Source organism: Ahaetulla prasina, chromosome 2 (assembly GCF_028640845.1).
Source record: "Ahaetulla prasina isolate Xishuangbanna chromosome 2, ASM2864084v1, whole genome shotgun sequence".
NCBI lineage: Eukaryota > Metazoa > Chordata > Lepidosauria > Squamata > Colubridae > Ahaetulla > Ahaetulla prasina.
In genome coordinates, this window is record NC_080540.1 from 239,010,776 (window position 1) to 239,031,402 (window position 20,627).

At 37.7% G+C, this 20,627-nt stretch overlaps 1 protein-coding gene across 1 annotated transcript in view; it reads left to right on the forward strand.

The window, feature by feature from the left end:
• The first annotated feature begins 746 nt into the window (after positions 1 to 746).
• LRRC2 (leucine rich repeat containing 2) overlaps positions 747 to 20,627 on the forward strand; it is a 108,838-nt gene continuing 88,957 nt past the window's right edge. The window contains exons 1-2 of the mRNA XM_058172661.1: positions 747 to 894; positions 12,949 to 13,093. Of these exons, the coding sequence (XP_058028644.1) occupies positions 12,969 to 13,093 (125 nt within the window). The 5' untranslated portion in view covers positions 747 to 894; positions 12,949 to 12,968. The remainder of the gene's footprint in view (positions 895 to 12,948; positions 13,094 to 20,627) is intronic.

Here is a 20,627-nt window from a genome sequence, read left to right on the forward strand (position 1 = left end):
GGTTCAACATCACCTACTGAGATTCCATAGCTGAGGCTGGACTTGAACCCAAGCCTCCCAGCTTCAATTCAACACTGTAACCACAGCGGTTCTGTGCAGTAAAAGCAAAATGGCTTCTCTTTTTGCCTTTCACAGATCACAGATCACTGATCTATAAGCAAACCAAAAGGGAGCCTTCTCCTTCTGTTGCAGCCTTAGTAAATTGTTTATTTGAACAGACCTTTAATCACATGGATTCCTGGCATCTCTTTTCCACATACATTGCAATGCAACTACCTCAGAGATGAAGTTCTGCCAGGAAAGACCAGCTGGATCTGTTCCTTCAAAGATCTTTGAGACTATATCATGAAGGTCAGAAGGTCAACCTATCTCTTAAACCATGTGCCTGTCTCACTGGAGTGTCTTGTAGATGGGGATTTGGGCTCTGCAATGTCCCTCCCATCAGTCAATATATTATTCCTAAAGTAAACAGCCTGTTTTCTCTTTTCTGCCATAGGGAGAGTACCATATCTAGTGCTTCCAAATAATTTTAAATTATGTTTGATTTGTAGGTCAGACTAGTGTTATTTCTATCGCTCTAGTGGAAGCATGAGGCTTATCATATTAAAAGTACTATTCTGTTTCCCAAGTGAAGCTGAGGAGTGTTGATATTCTGTCATGCCATTCTATGTCCGTGGCTGCTTTCAAGCCACAGATCAAGTTAGCACATTACAAATATAGAACATTAGCAAATCTGGAAAGCAACGTTAGCATCCTGGCAAGTTTAAACAAATAGAGATATTGAACTGACCAACAGTATGTTTCTGTAAACAACCCCAGAGTTTTCCAACATACTTCCAACATACTGCATAGGTACATTGAGGAGCTGTGCACAAAAGTGATCCTTAGGTGCAGGTAAGTACTTGTTGGGATAATGACTGAAAATAGGAAACTTGAAACCTGTAGGAATCATATATAAAATGTCTTAATTGATGCTAGATCTGGTTGGCTCCTGCCAAAATGTAGATGTGTTTGGGTGCAAGGAAAAAGAGAAGAAGCAACATAAATACCTTAACATCACTCAGACTATTATGAATTTTGAAGCATGAAATGTTCTGATGCATAGCTTAAAAGGCTCACACTACTCAACAGTTTCATCTGAGACTAAGTTGATATAGTGTATTAAGTGTAGTTTTATAAAAATTGTTGCTACTAATTCTGCAGTTTCCTGTCAAGTAACAAAGATGATACTGCTGTATCTCTTAGGTACCTAAGTTGGAGCAACAAAGATTTATTGTAAAAAAAAATATGGTTTGAAAGAAGGACTTTTTATCTTTGTGTGTCAGAATGTTGAGGGATATTTAACAGGTTATGGAATATCTGCTTCTCAGGACTATTTTAACCAAATATTTGTACATGAAAGAAAAAAAATAAAAACCTTTATAAAATATTGCATGAGATCACCAGATTATCAGCTGGTTCCTTTCACTTATAAATGTTAGTTGAAAACCTGTACTAAACTTTCATGAAATAAATATTAAGACTAGAGAGAGACATGAGGCTTAATGGCTATTATGATGAGCATATCTTGTGAATACCAGTTGCTGGAATATAGAAATAACGTTATTGACCTCAATGTGTGCGTGTGTGCGTGTGTGTGTGTGTTTGTATGTGTGTGTGTATATTTCGTATTGGCATATTGGCCAGAATGAGAAACAGGACAACAGATTAGACAGATCTTTGATCTGATCCATTGTAACGTGTTTGCAGTAGTTTATTTCCCCCTTTATACAAAATGAGTATGAAAAATAATGATTGTTTCTTGTTTTACACAATGTTTTTCTTGTTTCACATACTGTGGAATTAGTTTAACAAAAAGATGTGCAGATTTTTCAAACCGTGCAAAGTTTTGTTTGAAAAAAATTGATGTGGGAGAGATGGGAAGGATCATGCAGTTATATGTGAAATTAAAGCTGGGATATACAATATGACTTCAAAACTCACAAAAGGTATTTCCTCTCCTAACAAAATCGCATTTTCAGCACCTACAATGTGTTGTGCCAGCCCTGAACCTTTAATACATTTGGAAGGCCCTGTTAAGCTGTCAGCAGGACTACAAGGTGCTGGGGTCTATGTACTCAGTTAGGATAAATGGCATCAGAGAAAATATTCAGAAACAAATACAAATATCTATAATCAACACTGAACTTGACTGGAACAAGCTTAGTCTCAGCCTATGACATTTGAAGCAAATACCTTGGTCCAAGGGGATAACTGCTATTTGATTATAACTCTGGGAAAATACGTTTACTTATTGTAACCAGTATCATTAAAAAGCTGATCCTGGGATATGCTGGCAAGTTGCACTTCCTCCTCCTCCTCATGAGCTATGGTGGTACAGTGGTTAGAGTGCAGTACTACAGGCTACTTCTGCTGACTGCTGTCTGCTGTAATTTGGCAATTCAAATCTCACCAGGCTCAAGGTTGACTCAGCCTTCCAGTTTTCCGAGGTGGGTAAAACGAGGATCCAGATTGTTGGGGGCAATATGCTGACTCTGTAAACCACTTAGAGAGGGCTGTAAAAGCACTGTGAAGCGGTATATAACTCTAAGTGCTATTGCTATCAGTCTTTGTTACAAGGCAAAGAACCACTCTGCCTTGAGAAGGCAGGAGGCAATGGTGGCCAAAGTTATGGGCTATGTGCCTCACCTTCCTTGTACCACAATCTCTTAAACTGTGAGGTTGAAGAGTCTTCCCTCAGAATCAGCATCTGGAACTGAACCATGTACTTAATTTTTCAAGTCTTAATAGATGAGCTAGGTTTTATTGTGCACTAGATCCTTTTTGATATTCCCTGTGGTGAAGTTACAGGTTTCCTTCTCATGCCAAAAGCTGAACCCCAACCAGTGGTAGAGTGGAACACATTTTCTGTAGGTTTCCCATTCCCATGCTTATAGGAAGAAGTCTAGTGCAGAGCTGTGGTAGGATTCAAATTTTTTTTACTACTGGTTCTGTAGGTGTGGCTTGGTGAGCTTGGTGGGTGTGGCTTGGTGGGCGTAGCAAGGAAAGGATACTGTAAAATCTCCATTCCCACTCCACTTCAGGGGAAGGTTACTGCAAAATCTCCATTTCCTCCCGATCAGCTGGATCTCAGGAGACAGAGAATAGATGGGGGCGGGGCCAGTAAGAGGTGGTATTTACTGGTTCTCTGAATTTCTCAAAATGTCCGCTTCCAATTCTCCAGAACTGGTCAGAACCTGCTGAATACCACCTGTGGTGCAGGGGTGTGGAACTATGGCAACTTTATGACCTGTGGACTTCAACTCCCAGAATTCCCCAGCCAGCCATGCTGGCTCAGGAGTCTGGGAGTTGAAGTCCACAGGTCATAAAGTTGCCATAGTTCCACCCTCCTGATCTTGTGTAAAAGCAGAACAAAGCATCTTTCCAGAATCAGATACTCACAGTTGATCCCAAGGCAGAAACATGCAGACTTTCTTTACATGGGTCCCAGCCTATTCTTAACAGTCTGTCTGCATCCATTCTTTTGCCATAGGAATAAGGAAACTCAGAATTAAATAGGTAAACATGCCAGCATGTCAAGCAGGTGCTTTATTCTTTATAGTTTCATGATAACTTACCAGAAATGAGATTGGCACTTGCTGTCTTACTTCTGCTCCAATGAAGCATAACCACTGTTGTTTGCTAGAGGATGGTTGCTTGGCCTGTACGGTAGTTTTTAATCTGACACTTGTCACATGCTGCATCGTGATAATTTCAGGAGGGCCAGCTGGCCTTCGGAAAACTTCAACTTCTGACCTGGCTGCTTGCTCTAATCAAGTGTTCACTTGAGTATAGGCCAAGCTGCTCACAGGTTATACATATTGGTATTAAACTTTGCTCAATAAAATTAAATATTTAATAAAATTAAAATTCTTCGGTTATCTCACAAGGCAAAATCCATTTGCAGAAGATGATTGCCAGTTCATGGAAAAGAAAAAGAGGTGGGAATCTGTCATTTTACATCCCACAGCCCAGTGGCAAAGATATTACAGTAATGCTGAAAGAGCAAGAGGGATACAAGAAAGCCTCTCATATCAACCGCTGTTTAATCCATAATTAAAGATATTAATTAGCATCTCTGTGAGGAATTTAGACTTGACAGTACAAAGACTGCAGCTCTCAAGTGAACCTTAATGATGAGATAATTTTCTTTCATGACTCCTGAAATATCTCGCTGGAAATTTGGCATTAGTGGCACTGATGCTTAGCACCTCACAAGGGACTGCAAGCTGTGGATAAAGTTAGGAATTAACTCTATATCTCCTCTTTGCCTTTCATTCTGCCTGCTCTTTGTCTTGAGATTGCTAATCTCAGGCTCTTTGCTACCAAGGTCTGCATGTATCTGCTTATGCACACACCCACACACCCACTCTTTCACACACAAGAGACACACACAAACACAAACACACAAAATCCCCAAAGCTTCAACCAAAAACTCTCTACTATTGACCTCACCCCATTCCTAAGAGGTTTGTAAGGGGCGTGCATAAGAGCACAAGCGTGCCTACCGTTCCTGTCCTATTGTTTCCTTTCGTTATATCCAATTAATGTAGTTATTACATACTTATGCTATATAAGCATATGCTTATATATTGTATAGTTATTTCATGCTTATGCTTATATATACTGTATGACAAAATAAATAAATAAATAAATATAAACAGGTGCCTACAGAGATCCTAGTGTCCACAGATTTACTTCCTGATAGGATGCAGCTAGTTTTGCCTATCTTCACTATTTCTTTAAATAAATATTATGTGCTCAATCTACTTCACTAATCCTTAGACTACTTAAACTAGTCAAATTCAAGACCATATTAATGCTAATACCAATGAATATTTATTTCCTTACTTTTGGAGGTGCAATGCCGTGTTTCTATCTGCCGAGAAGACTTGGGTTTTAATGTGTGATAATCTAGAACAGCACTTTATTAGAGTTATAATTATGCTAAGTTAGACTTGAAAGATCAACTTTGAGAAAGTTAATCGTGTACAAAAGTTTCATTATTCGAAAAGAACACCAGCCTCTGCATCAAAGGATGTTGAATTAACTATGTAGGCTTCCTACTGTATTAATAAATTGAGGAAAATATGCAGACTGCAAAAAGCTTACAAAAAAAAAAGGAATAATATCAGGACCAATCAGTATAATACATATTCTGTTTCTGAAGTCCTTAACAGCACATAATCCTGGAGATAGAAATATTTCTGATATGACACCTGGTAGCTGTCTGTTGAATAAAACACCATTTTAAATTGAGCAATTATGAAAATGGTAGCAGCTCCTTTGAAAATGTGTATATTCTCTGGTTTTCATAAGCTTTAAGAAGCAGAAAAGGGTTTTGCAAAAGCAATGAATTTCACAGTTGATGCACTGACTCATTTCTTGCATAAATCTATTGAAACTCTTAGAGGGAATGAATCTAGCTCATTGTATTAAACATGAGAGAGCATTGACTGAGGCTTGGTAAATTTTTCATGTGTAAACAGGCATTACTAAAGTTAAAATTACTCCTTACTATAAACTCCACATACAGACCTTTGTCATTCATGGTGCCTTGTAGTTTCCTTTTCTCTGTTTTTTATAGTCTTAGACCCTATCTTTTCAATTTGGAATCTTTGCTTTCTTTGTAGATATTGTGAATAGACCCAGTTTCATAATCTCTCATGACAAATAAATTACAGAGACATACAATACTACAATCAGGCATTACCTAAGAGAAATACACAATGACCTAAACAGGTGTCGTCTAAAAAAGTGATATTTGCCAACAAACTCTGCATGGCTATATTTTAAGCTACATAGTTAATTGTTCTTCCATTCAATATGCAAGTGGTAGGAAAAAAAAATACCAAAAGGAAGGGAAAATATATTCCTGGCTTACTAACAATTCCTTCCATACCACAAAAAGCTAGACGAAAAGGATTCATCCAGATGTTCCTTGTACTTGTTTTACTTGTACATACAAGTAAAACAAGATCTTCCTTTGCTAGAAGAGAGCTAATTGATTATTTATGAGCTATTAATGAAAATGATAAATTGTAAAACAGTCAGAGAGCAGTTGATAGAACAGAACACAAAATAAACAACCTATAGCAGGAAGCTAGCCTGCCCATAACTTCATTTACACCAATAATGCTTAGGCATGCAGAAGAAGTGCTCATTGTTATGGGAATGCCCTTCTATTTTTCCACATTGTGGTGTAGTAATTTCTCTTTAGGAAGTGATGTATGAGTATTTTTCTTTAGGAAGTCTCTGCTATATCTCTTTAGGAAGTCTTTGTTACATGGACACCAATCTCATAAAACACAAAGCTGATAAAAAAAAAATAACTCCAGCAAAGGAAGCATAAGTGTTGTAAATGTTGTACCTTGATGAACATATCTTTTCTTTTATGTACACTGAGAGCATATGCACCAAGACAAATTCCTTGTGTGTCCAATCACACTTGGCCAATAAAATTCTATTCTATTCTATTCTATTCTATAAGAATTTTCTTAATGGAAGTATGACAGAATCTATGGGCTGAGTATATGTATCCAAAAAAAGTTTGCATTATCTCCAGCCAATGGCACTTCAGAAGAAGCACAATTTTATTTCTGAACAATTTTTTTTATTGTAAAAATATCCTTTATGTCTGTAACTATGATCATTCCTCTATGGTCCTTCTCTAGCTATAATAATAATAAGCCATAATAAGGAAATGATTGAACAAGAGAGACGTTGTGATAAACATGTCAAACATAGTGGGTTCTAGCATGCTTAGAGTCAGCCTGGGTATTGATTCCAGATGTTGATGTGCAATATCATTATTTTTTAATGCATTGTGAAAGTATCAGTTTTGGGTTGATTTTCCTATTGTAAGGGAAATATATCTGAATCTGCAGTGCAACTTTAGAGAAGTGTCAGGCTGTCTGCCATTGTTGTGGCCCGCCAGCAGCCAGAGGAGCTAGTGGTAGACTCGGACAGTGAAGAGGTTGGGAAGGAACATGGGCCAGTTTTGGAGTCTGGGGAAGGCTCTGATGAATGCTCTGCGTCGGAGGCAGAGATGAGGCCAGGGCCATCCAACAGTTATCAGCTAACTTAGGAGTTGGAGATAAGTGGGGCAGAATAACAGCTGGAGCCTGTTCCCGATGTGCGCATGCGCAGAGCTGTCAGGAGAAGGGAATAATTAAGGAACAGGGGTCGACTTGACAGTAAAGGCACAAGGGGACGCTGAATGGTCCCTCCCATAGGGAATAAATAGGAGCAAAAGGGGAGTGGTGTTTGCAGGAGACAATTAGTTCGTTTATTAGTGTGAAGATATGCTTACCTGAGTTCGTGCCTCATAGAGACTCCTTGACAAGTATTTCATTGTACAGCATTGTGCCTGGAAGCTATCGGCCTGGCAACTATCCAAGGACTGATAAGGTCTGCAATTCACCCTTGACAGACTGTTGGATGTGAATGCTAGGAATTCACATTAGCCAAATAAAAAGGTTTTTTTTTTTCAGGACAAGGAGTCTGTTTCGTGATTTGGTGAAGCCTAGGTCAGAGCAGCCATTGACTTCTTTAGGTAATCATTGTATTGAAAATCATATCCCTGTCCTTTTGGAATTAACACCCAAACAGTTTAAAAACAGAAAATCCACTTTACTCACCCGAAAAATGGCCCTGAATTTGACTTCCATCCCCCAAAGGATCAGCCACAGGCTGCATATTTCAGGTCCTACCTTCCAAAAATGCCACCTAACAGACTCAGGAAACAGATCACAGCCTCACTAACCTCTGGAACAGCATCTTCCTAGACAAATTCGTGGTTCCCATTCAGGCTGTGCTTAAAAAGTTTTTGATAGCCTGGCTTTTTCCCATGGAACCTTGTTTTAAGGTGGCTGGTGGGCCTGTTATGGCTAGGTGTGTGTCTATGTGGAGAACTGTTACCTGGAATCTTTCCTCTTCTGGATATACATTGTTCTGTTCTTTGCTTTACTGGTTCTTAAGTTTTTAATGCTATTTGCTACCCAAAGGCTTTATGGAGTTGGTCAGTTTTTTAAATTTAACAAATACCAGTTGGGAAAAAAAAAGGTAGCTCATTTTAGTGTCTTCCTAGTTTACTTCAAAATATATTTCCCCCTTATTTTTCTAGTTACATATTATACCACTGCATAATATTTTGCTTGGATGCATGTCTAGAATAATAAATTGCCAACTGTCTCTAGCTGGGAGTTGACACCTTTGTCAATAAACCATCTCTGCAAATATTAGGCTTAACACTGTAATGTGTTTATTCCTTTATGATATTGTTATGAGCTCATAGATACATTGTACTATAACAAACTTAAAATAAACAATGAAAGCATAAGTAAATATTACTATTTCTGAAGCACGTGATTACAGTATATTTGAAGTAACATGCAACTTAGTATTGGTACTAATTGAGGGGGTTATAGAATAGCCATAAAATATGACAAGTGTGAAATATAACTTATGGTATGTCGATGGAGATTCTCAGTCATCCAGGTTTATAGTTGTCACAAAGGTGCTTTTTTTCAAGGGGCAACTGGACTTTCTGGTTTTTCTTTGAAGATGTTTCACTTCTCATCCAAGAAGAAGCTTGGATGAAAAGTGAAACATCTTCAAAGAAAAACCAGAAAATCCAGTTGCCTCTTGAAAAAGCACCTTTGGGATTACTTATGGTAATTTTAGCTTATCTTTTGGAATATGAAAAAAAAATCCCATTTATTTTTAATTATCTCTTATTATGGACCCAATTGTTAACCAGACTGAAGCAGTAGCTTCAATTAGCAGATGCTTGGAAGAGGAGAGCAACTATAACAACCTGTTGTGCTTCACGGCTATAGTGCCCTATATCTCCTAAATTAGCTTTTTATTTTTGGATGTAATGAAGGGCACTGGTCTGTAAACAGTATTGAAACATATTCTGCTGCCAGCCCAATTAGATTTAAGGGGAGGGAGGCCCCTTTGTTTCAAGCGATAATATATCTTTAAGATATATCTTAAAAAAACACACACAGAATATCCCAGACCATACAATCCTTAAAATGGTGAAAACAATGAAATATCAATTGAAACAATCATAATCAGGAAAGCAAGATACCTTCTCAACATAGCAAAGGGAAAATGAACAAAAGGGGAGAGGTACCCTTAAAACCAACAGCACAAGTTTTATCATGGATGGGAGAGGATAGATTCAGATTACATACATCCTAGGAAGATAAATCTACTGTTATATATTGAAGTTCCCCTAGTTGTCTCTGGATGGGGTTGTACTTCCTGTGATAGGAACCGTTCCAATCTGCTGGATCAATAGGGAGGCCTTGTTCTGGGGGACCTTTGCCCAGCTTTATTGGGGCATCAAATTGTGACCTTACTTGAAATGGAAGGCTCTGACTATGGTGGTTTGCTCTCCTCGCTTGTTTATACTATAGCAATGCACTCTATATGGAACATCTTTAGAAGACCATCCACAACTATCAATTGGTCCAAAACATGATGGTCCAGGGTGTTAATGGGTGCTGGCCAAACTTCTAAATTTTTTTTTTTTTAATTTATATCCCGCCCTTCTCCGAAGACTCAGGGCGGCTTACATTGTGTAAGGCAATAGTCTCATCCTATTTGTATATTTATATACAAAGTCAACTTATTGCCCCCCCAACAATCTGGGTCCTCATTTTACCTAACTTATAAAGGATGGAAGGCTGAGTCAACCTTGGGCCTGGTGGGACTCGAGCCTGCAGTAATTGTAATTGCAGGCAGCTGTGTGTTAATAACAGGCTGCATTAGCAGCCTGAGCCACTTCCCAGCAAAGGGAAATTTCCCAAGGAAATTTCCTTTCCTTTATTAAATTGGCTTGTCCTTTATCCCTTATTACGTGTAGGACCGCATCTCTCAATTGGAGTTGGTCTGATCATTATGATCTTTCAGGAGAAGCAGCAAGCTGTTTCCCATTTCTGGGAGGTAAGGAAGCCTGAAGCCCAGAGACGACACTTTCCTATTTCAAAGCTGTCTCTTTGGAATGGCCTCCCAGAGGTTCATTTTCTTCAGTTTTTCAGAAATAGCTGAACACTGAATGTTTCAGGAACCTCATTTGGAGGTTGCTGCCATGATCTGTTGTAACATCTGTATATATTTTATTTTTAAGTGTTTATGATTATGTTATTGTTTTTATTTGTGAGTCACTGAGAGTTTATTACGATTGTAGGGAGATATAAATCTGATATAAAAAAGTATCAAAATGTCTTGCAAAGCAGAAAGCTTTTAACTGCTCTTGCAGGAAGGTTGGTCATAGATTAGAATTATTTATAACAATAAGAAAGACTGTGAAAATCAGATGGGATAGAATGTGGAAAGATAATAAGATATGGAAAAGTAACAAAATATTTAGTAGAAAAAGTGAATGAAGAAGAGCAAGACGCTTTTTAATCCAGCATTCAAAAGTTCTACACATCCCAGAAGAATAACTTCTATTCATTCTGTGCTGTCCAACATATTGAACCAATATTCAGAAAAGGAACAATATCTTTAAAATGTGAATATAGTCAGAATGACTGAAATCCCTCATCCGTGAATATATCTAATCTTTAAGAAAATGAAGGGGGAAAGGTTGATTTGTCTTTCACTGGATTGACAGTTCCTGACTCTCTATTTAGCTTTAATAAGGATAACATCTAATGAAATTTCAAGATATGCATATATATATATGCAGAAAACATTTATATATCTATATCTATATCTATATCTATATATAGGTCTTGGCATATTCAGGTCGTTTTCCCATGTAAGGTTGAAAAGACCCAAACATGCCAAGACCTACATACCTATACCCGTGAAAACCTACAAACACACACACACACACACACACACACACACACACACACACACGTCTGGGTTGAAGCAATTATTCTTTAAAGGCTTCCTGACTTCTGTATAACATCAGAGTTCCTGCAAGCTGGCTTGGTGAATGATTTTATGAATGAGCAAGCATAACAAAAGCTCAGCCCAGATACATTAGTTGTATTTCTTGATAGAAATCACACGGAAACAGTGACACCTTCAGCCACTGATTCTAAGCAAGGGAGAAGAATTCACTATTAGACTTCTACCCAGGAGTGAAATCTACATACCTTCCTTACTGGTTTGGAAGTGTGCGTGCCGGTTCGGAAGTGTATGCTTGCTTTGCTCATGTGTGTGCGCATTGAAGGCAAAAAACCCATTACTTCCTGGTTAAAACCAGGAAGAAAAGACATCCGGGGTGGGTGGGTAGAGCTTCGCTTCGCCATCGCTATCAGATCACTGAACCACCGACCATGATTGCTACCAGATTGCGCAATCTGGTCTGATCTGGGAACATTTCACCCCTGCTTCTACCACTGTTAGTGACATCTCTGGCTTGTCCCTTTCAATATTGAAGTAGTGTTTTGAAGCTCTAATATGACACTCTATTGGAAGTCATGTCTTTGGACAAGATAGAAGGGCTGGATCTGTTGGTTGTAAAAGAGCTCACTGAGCCCTTTTCAGAAACAAGAGATGTTATTAATCCTCTAGCCAATTATAACTGGAATTTTGCTACTGGCTTTCTCAACAGATGAGCATCAGCCTCTGAAAGCAATTAATTCAAATTTAAATCAGTAGTGACTAGAAAAATGTGTATAGATCTGGTAGATGTGTCTCTCCTGTGTAAATTAGAATGCACATGCATTTTCTTCTCCAAGCAATCCCAAGTACAATTTTAGCAGTCTGCATACCATGAAGCAATTGAGTAAACCTGGAGAAAGATCCAACTGCTTTAATAGTGTAAAAAGAGTCACTCTTGCTACATGGATGGATATAACTGCATATATTATCTTTTCAGTCATCAATCAAATAGGAATCAGTTTCCAATTTATTACTTCCAGACAGTGCTTACGTAGGAGAAAGTTACATACGCTTCAAACATCTTGTGCCCCCAATGTATACATTGCAAGTAGAATACACATATCTCTTCATCTCATGAATTGAAACATATAACTTTACTTTGTTGTCAATTTTAGAGTTTTTAATATAAGTAATCCCCAGCTAACATGCTACTGTGTTTCCCTGAAAATAAGACCCCAAACGGGCTTTTGAGCACATGCATTAAAATAAGCCCTCCCCAAAAATAAGCCCTCCCTGAATATATTTAAATGCATGCGCAGCTAGTCCCCGCCTTTCCCTCTGGTTAGGATTAGGGAACCAGAGCTGGAAATCAGGTAAAATGGCAAGAGTAGGCCCTCTTGCTCATGTGCCCCAAAATAATAAGACCTCCCCAAAAATAAGGCCAAGCACTTATTTCGGGGTTCAAAAAAATATAATTCAGGGTCTTATTTTCAGGGAAACACGGTAGTTAGCGATTATGTAGCTTGGACTCCAACACATGAATGCCAATGTATCAGATTCTGCCTTACACCAGTTACTATAATATTTACTATCAATCCTGATTAACTCCAGTTAAAGTTTATGGCTCTCTAAGATCATCCATATTATTTTAGCATCTAAGCTACAAAACAAAAAACCATGACAGGCGAATCTCCCAAGTTGAAAAAAATTGAATACATAAACTAAAATTATTACCAATTTCACACTCTTTTATCATGATCAAATCAATTGCTTTATATGTCTGAATCCAAGTTACAGTTGGTTCATAAATTAAGATGCCTCTCCTCATGTGTAGGATGATAAATAACATTTAATGGATAAATCAATTCAGGCACTTGTAGGATTGAAAAAAAAGATAACTATGTATTTTAAAACAATGTGCACTGTATGACATAGGGTCTGCTGGTTTTTGTTTTATTATTTTATTTACTTAAATAAAATGGCTTTCTTAGTATTAAATAAGATATTCCTGTTCCTAATCATGACATTTTTCAAATAAAACAATTTTTTCCCCAGATAATCTTAATGCCAGCATTATGGGACATCAGGTGATAATATTTGACTTTTCAGCCATAAGAGGTTTATGGGAGATTCGAGTGAAGAAGCACAAAGAAAAACAGAAACAGGAAAAAGAACGAATAGCTCACAGTGCATTAGAGAAGTAAGGAAATATTTACTATATTATTATTTCAATGTTATTACTACTGTTTCATTATAAATTAAGCCATTGTACACCATAGCCACCGATAGCTGGCATTTATTTATTTATATTTCTTCTATGACTGTTCATCTCAGCATAGTGTTTCTGATAACTAATAGTCTGTATTTGATTGGAATTTTTGTTTTGGGAGGATGGGATTCACATAATTGTATTGACCATTGCTATTTTCATTTGCTATTTTCATCTGCTTACACTGTTCCCTGATCAAGCTGTTTTAAGAGATGACTCTCATTTGTTCTCTCTGTATTATTAATGGTTTATAACTATAATTGGAATGCTTATAAACAAATGGTTATGTCAAATAACCATTTATCATGAAAACATGATCCCAAGCAACAGTTACAAACTAAATACAAAAAGAACATTGATGGGCCAGAATGAAGGTACATCTGCAAGATTGAATATCTTATGGCCTGAGATCATTTGAAAAGATCCTTTTGTTGGGCTTCTTTTGGAAGAATATTTAGATATTTATCACGTGTGGGGGAATTTCTCTTGTCTTGATTTCATTTTGCAGAATGGAGTACAACCAAATCACACACCACTCTAGTGCCAAAGGTGACCCTCAACCAAGAAAGAGTTACACTTTCCTATCTTAACTCAGGGAAGCACCAAGAAAAAGAGCATGATAAAAAAAGGGTGAAAGGGTATTTTGTAAATTGAATAACATAATTCTCCATAATAAGGGTTTGGGCTTAAGTAGCGCTGTGCATGGGATATGCCTGTGAACTTAAAAAGTATTCATTCAAGTAGCTTTTAAAGAGCTTACAGAGTCCCAAAGGTATTGTTAATAGGGCAGGAATTCACTATGTTATAAAAAACAGTCTCATTAATGAGGTCTGCAACTCTTAAGATAGTTGCAATGTGCTGAAGAAGCCGGTTATATTACATGTTTGCCCATTAAAAAAATCTTAGCATTTTAATCAATTACATCTCAGGAAAGTATTGTTTATTTTACAAGATGTCAGTAGCGCCAGACATTCTTGCCTCTTTTCATGTTGCATTGTGTATTGTTCTCCATTGTGCCTCAAACTATTTGATTAATTGCAAAGGAGGTGAAAAGCTTTCTCTCTCTGACAACATGCAATTTGGAATGCTAATAAGTACCATCAGGAAAAGAGACATAGGACCAGGTCTGGTGCTACAAATCTTCTCAGTCATCTAAGCAAGTGAAAATTAATGAGTGGTTAACAGCAAAGGAACTTGGAAGTAACCTATGTGGATTAAGCGATTCTAATGTTTGGAATTTGCTCATAATGCTTAAAAATCCCACTTGTGATTTGGTTGCAAAACAAGCTTTTACAGCATTGGTTTATTCCATTGTTTGCCCATTAAAAAAATCTTAGCATTTTAATCAATTACATCTCAGGAAAGTATTGTTTTACAAGATGTCAGTAGCGCCAGACATTCTTGCCTCTTTTCATGTTGCATTGTGTATTGTTCTCCATTGTGCCTCAAACTATTTGATTAATTGCAAAGGAGGTGAAAAGCTTTCTCTCTCTGACAACATGCAATTTGGAATGCTAATAAGTACCATCAGGAAAAGAGACATAGGACCAGGTCTGGTGCTACAAATCTTCTCAGTCATCTAAGCAAGTGAAAATTAATGAGTGGTTAACAGCAAAGGAACTTGGAAGTAACCTATGTGGATTAAGCGATTCTAATGTTTGGAATTTGCTCATAATGCTTAAAAATCCCACTTGTGATTTGGTTGCAAAACAAGCTTTTACAGCATTGGTTTATTCCATTGTTTGCCCATTAAAAAAATCTTAGCATTTTAATCAATTACATCTCAGGAAAGTATTGTTTATTTTACAAGATGTCAGTAGCGCCAGACATTCTTGCCTCTTTTCATGTTGCATTGTGTATTGTTCTCCATTGTGCCTCAAACTATTTGATTAATTGCAAAGGAGGTGAAAAGCTTTCTCTCTCTGACAACATGCAATTTGGAATGCTAATAAGTACCATCAGGAAAAGAGACATAGGACCAGGTCTGGTGCTACAAATCTTCTCAGTCATCTAAGCAAGTGAAAATTAATGAGTGGTTAACAGCAAAGGAACTTGGAAGTAACCTATGTGGATTAAGCGATTCTAATGTTTGGAATTTGCTCATAATGCTTAAAAATCCCACTTGTGATTTGGTTGCAAAACAAGCTTTTACAGCATTGGTTTATTCCATTGTTTGCCCATTAAAAAAATCTTAGCATTTTAATCAATTACATCTCAGGAAAGTATTGTTTTACAAGATGTCAGTAGCGCCAGACATTCTTGCCTCTTTTCATGTTGCATTGTGTATTGTTCTCCATTGTGCCTCAAACTATTTGATTAATTGCAAAGGAGGTGAAAAGCTTTCTCTCTCTGACAACATGCAATTTGGAATGCTAATAAGTACCATCAGGAAAAGAGACATAGGACCAGGTCTGGTGCTACAAATCTTCTCAGTCATCTAAGCAAGTGAAAATTAATGAGTGGTTAACAGCAAAGGAACTTGGAAGTAACCTATGTGGATTAAGCGATTCTAATGTTTGGAATTTGCTCATAATGCTTAAAAAAATCCCACTTGTGATTTGGTTGCAAAACAAGCTTTTACAGCATTGGTTTATTCCATTGTTTGCCCATTAAAAAAAAAATCTTAGCATTTTAATCAATTACATCTCAGGAAAGTATTGTTTGTTTTTACAAGATGTCAGTAGCGCCAGACATTCTTGCCTCTTTTCATGTTGCATTGTGTATTGTTCTCCATTGTGCCTCAAACTATTTGCTTAATTGCAAAGGAGAGTGAAAAGCTTTCTCTCTCTGACAACATGCAATTTGGAATGCTAATAAGTATCTTAAGGAAAAGAGACATAGGACCAGGTCTGGTGCTACAAATCTTCTCCAGTCATCTAAGCAAGTGAAAATTAATGAGTGGTTAACAGCAAAGGAACTTGGAAGTAACCTATGTGGATTAAGCGATTCTAATGTTTGGAATTTGCTCATGGATTTGAGACATTGCAGGAAGAACCTCTCTCTAATATGTAGGATAATCTACATCCCCATTTATCTTCTTGAAATCAGTATTTCTGAAATGAGGATTGAGGTATCTATATGGGCATTGGATTCTCTAAAGAACATGCTGAAAAACTAGATAAAAACCATTCAAAAATGACAAAATTACCTTACAAGAACTCCATGAAAAGATTGGATGTGGATGAACAATACCTTTTAATTGCTGGAACTGTGACAGCTATGTTTGAGCAAATGGCAGTAATCTGTAGGAATGTAGATGAGCTGAAATACGTATGTGAAGTTTTGGTAATACATATAATGAAGATCTGAACTAGCTCCCAAAGGTAAACATTCTAACACCCTGATTATTAACAAAAGAGCACTGAACCCTTTGATTAAAATGTAGCATATCCCTGAAGGGGATGGGAGAAATTCCTGCTTCTTACAACCAAACCAAATAGCTGTTGTGGTCCACCAGCAGCCTGCAGTTCTAGCAGCAAAGTCAGACAGTGAGGAGGCTGGGGAGGACCATGGGCCAGTCCTGGAGTCTGGGAAAGGCCCGGATGAGGGCTTTGCGTCAGAGGCAGAGATGGGGCCAGGGCCATCTGGGAGCGATGTGCAGACTCTGGAGCCTCCAGAGGTGGACAGCAGAGAGACAGGGGAACAGGAGGAGCCTGTTCCTAGTCCACACATGCAAAGAAATGCCAGAAGGCAAGAGAAGCTAAAACAAAAAGGATATGTAAGTATCGGGAGTAAGGCCAGGAGATGATTGGCCCCTCCGATAGGCTTAAAAGAGCAGCAATGGCTCTTGGGCTCTTTATAGGAAAGCAACGTTGCTACATTTATTTCTAGCTGTCATCTCTTGTTTCTGAAGTTCTAGCTGTTGGAGAGAAACCAACCAGGGACTTACTTCACCTTAAATAGTTTGGAATAGACCAACAACGTATTTTCAAGATGGATCAGAACAGTCATGAATTACAGTGAGGCTAACATCCTTTGCCTTCGCTTAAGGAGTCGTACAGAATCAATAGCATTTCCATATACTCCGTATACAGATGAATTAAGGGGACATAGTGGCTCAGTGGCTAAGACGTGGAGCTTGTCGACTGAAAGGTCGGCAGTTCAGTGGTTCGAATCCCTAGTGCCGTGTAATGGGGTGAGCTCCCATTACTTGTCCCAGCTTCTGCCAATCTAGCAGTTCAGAAGCATGTAAAAAATGCCAGTAGAAAAATAGGGACCACCTTTGGTGGGAAGGTAACAGTGTTCTGTGTGCCTCTGGCGTTGAGTGCGTGGCACATCTGCGCATGCGCAGAAGTTTCTGTGCATGCGCACAGCATTTTTGATGATGCCTGGGCGGGTAGGCCAAGCTTCCCATTGCTGCCACTACTGATTCGCCCCAACTGGGGCGAACCAGTAGCAACCCACCAAATATGTTATGGCATATTTGTCTATGGATAGTAAGTTACATGTATATAGCTTCCATATTTTGAAAATCTTAGCATTTTAATCAATTACATCTCAGGAAAGTATTGTTTATTTTACAAGATGTCAGTAGCGCCAGACATTCTTGCCTCTTTTCATGTTGCATTGTGTATTGTTCTCCATTGTGCCTCAAACTATTTGATTAATTGCAAAGGAGGTGAAAAGCTTTCTCTCTCTGACAACATGCAATTTGGAATGCTAATAAGTACCATCAGGAAAAGAGACATAGGACCAGGTCTGGTGCTACAAATCTTCTCAGTCATCTAAGCAAGTGAAAATTAATGAGTGGTTAACAGCAAAGGAACTTGGAAGTAACCTATGTGGATTAAGCGATTCTAATGTTTGGAATTTGCTCATAATGCTTAAAAATCCCACTTGTGATTTGGTTGCAAAACAAGCTTTTACAGCATTGGTTTATTCCATTGTTTGCCCATTAAAAAAATCTTAGCATTTTAATCAATTACATCTCAGGAAAGTATTGTTTTACAAGATGTCAGTAGCGCCAGACATTCTTGCCTCTTTTCATGTTGCATTGTGTATTGTTCTCCATTGTGCCTCAAACTATTTGATTAATTGCAAAGGAGAGTGAAAAGCTTTCTCTCTCTGACAACATGCAATTTGGAATGCTAATAAGTACCATCAGGAAAAGAGACATAGGACCAGGTCTGGTGCTACAAATCTTCTCCAGTCATCTAAGCAAGTGAAAATTAATGAGTGGTTAACAGCAAAGGAACTTGGAAGTAACCTATGTGGATTAAGCGATTCTAATGTTTGGAATTTGCTCATAATGCTTAAAAATCCCACTTGTGATTTGGTTGCAAAACAAGCTTTTACAGCATTGGTTTATTCCATTGTTTGCCCATTAAAAAAATCTTAGCATTTTAATCAATTACATCTCAGGAAAGTATTGTTTATTTTACAAGATGTCAGTAGCGCCAGACATTCTTGCCTCTTTTCATGTTGCATTGTGTATTGTTCTCCATTGTGCCTCAAACTATTTGATTAATTGCAAAGGAGGTGAAAAGCTTTCTCTCTCTGACAACATGCAATTTGGAATGCTAATAAGTACCATCAGGAAAAGAGACATAGGACCAGGTCTGGTGCTACAAATCTTCTCAGTCATCTAAGCAAGTGAAAATTAATGAGTGGTTAACAGCAAAGGAACTTGGAAGTAACCTATGTGGATTAAGCGATTCTAATGTTTGGAATTTGCTCATAATGCTTAAAAATCCCACTTGTGATTTGGTTGCAAAACAAGCTTTTACAGCATTGGTTTATTCCATTGTTTGCCCATTAAAAAAATCTTAGCATTTTAATCAATTACATCTCAGGAAAGTATTGTTTTACAAGATGTCAGTAGCGCCAGACATTCTTGCCTCTTTTCATGTTGCATTGTGTATTGTTCTCCATTGTGCCTCAAACTATTTGATTAATTGCAAAGGAGGTGAAAAGCTTTCTCTCTCTGACAACATGCAATTTGGAATGCTAATAAGTACCATCAGGAAAAGAGACATAGGACCAGGTCTGGTGCTACAAATCTTCTCAGTCATCTAAGCAAGTGAAAATTAATGAGTGGTTAACAGCAAAGGAACTTGGAAGTAACCTATGTGGATTAAGCGATTCTAATGTTTGGAATTTGCTCATAATGCTTAAAAATCCCACTTGTGATTTGGTTGCAAAACAAGCTTTTACAGCATTGGTTTATTCCATTGTTTGCCCATTAAAAAAATCTTAGCATTTTAATCAATTACATCTCAGGAAAGTATTGTTTTACAAGATGTCAGTAGCGCCAGACATTCTTGCCTCTTTTCATGTTGCATTGTGTATTGTTCTCCATTGTGCCTCAAACTATTTGATTAATTGCAAAGGAGGTGAAAAGCTTTCTCTCTCTGACAACATGCAATTTGGAATGCTAATAAGTACCATCAGGAAAAGAGACATAGGACCAGGTCTGGTGCTACAAATCTTCTCAGTCATCTAAGCAAGTGAAAATTAATGAGTGGTTAACAGCAAAGGAACTTGGAAGTAACCTATGTGGATTAAGCGATTCTAATGTTTGGAATTTGCTCATAATGCTTAAAAATCCCACTTGTGATTTGGTTGCAAAACAAGCTTTTACAGCATTGGTTTATTCCATTGTTTGCCCATTAAAAAAATCTTAGCATTTTAATCAATTACATCTCAGGAAAGTATTGTTTTACAAGATGTCAGTAGCGCCAGACATTCTTGCCTCTTTTCATGTTGCATTGTGTATTGTTCTCCATTGTGCCTCAAACTATTTGATTAATTGCAAAGGAGGTGAAAAGCTTTCTCTCTCTGACAACATGCAATTTGGAATGCTAATAAGTACCATCAGGAAAAGAGACATAGGACCAGGTCTGGTGCTACAAATCTTCTCAGTCATCTAAGCAAGTGAAAATTAATGAGTGGTTAACAGCAAAGGAACTTGGAAGTAACCTATGTGGATTAAGCGATTCTAATGTTTGGAATTTGCTCATAATGCTTAAAAATCCCACTTGTGATTTGGTTGCAAAACAAGCTTTTACAGCATTGGTTTATTCCATTGTTTGCCCATTAAAAAAATCTTAGCATTTTAATCAATTACATCTCAGGAAAGTATTGTTTTACAAGATGTCAGTAGCGCCAGACATTCTTGCCTCTTTTCATGTTGCATTGTGTATTGTTCTCCATTGTGCCTCAAACTATTTGATTAATTGCAAAGGAGGTGAAAAGCTTTCTCTCTCTGACAACATGCAATTTGGAATGCTAATAAGTACCATCAGGAAAAGAGACATAGGACCAGGTCTGGTGCTACAAATCTTCTCAGTCATCTAAGCAAGTGAAAATTAATGAGTGGTTAACAGCAAAGGAACTTGGAAGTAACCTATGTGGATTAAGCGATTCTAATGTTTGGAATTTGCTCATAATGCTTAAAAATCCCACTTGTGATTTGGTTGCAAAACAAGCTTTTACAGCATTGGTTTATTCCATTGTTTGCCCATTA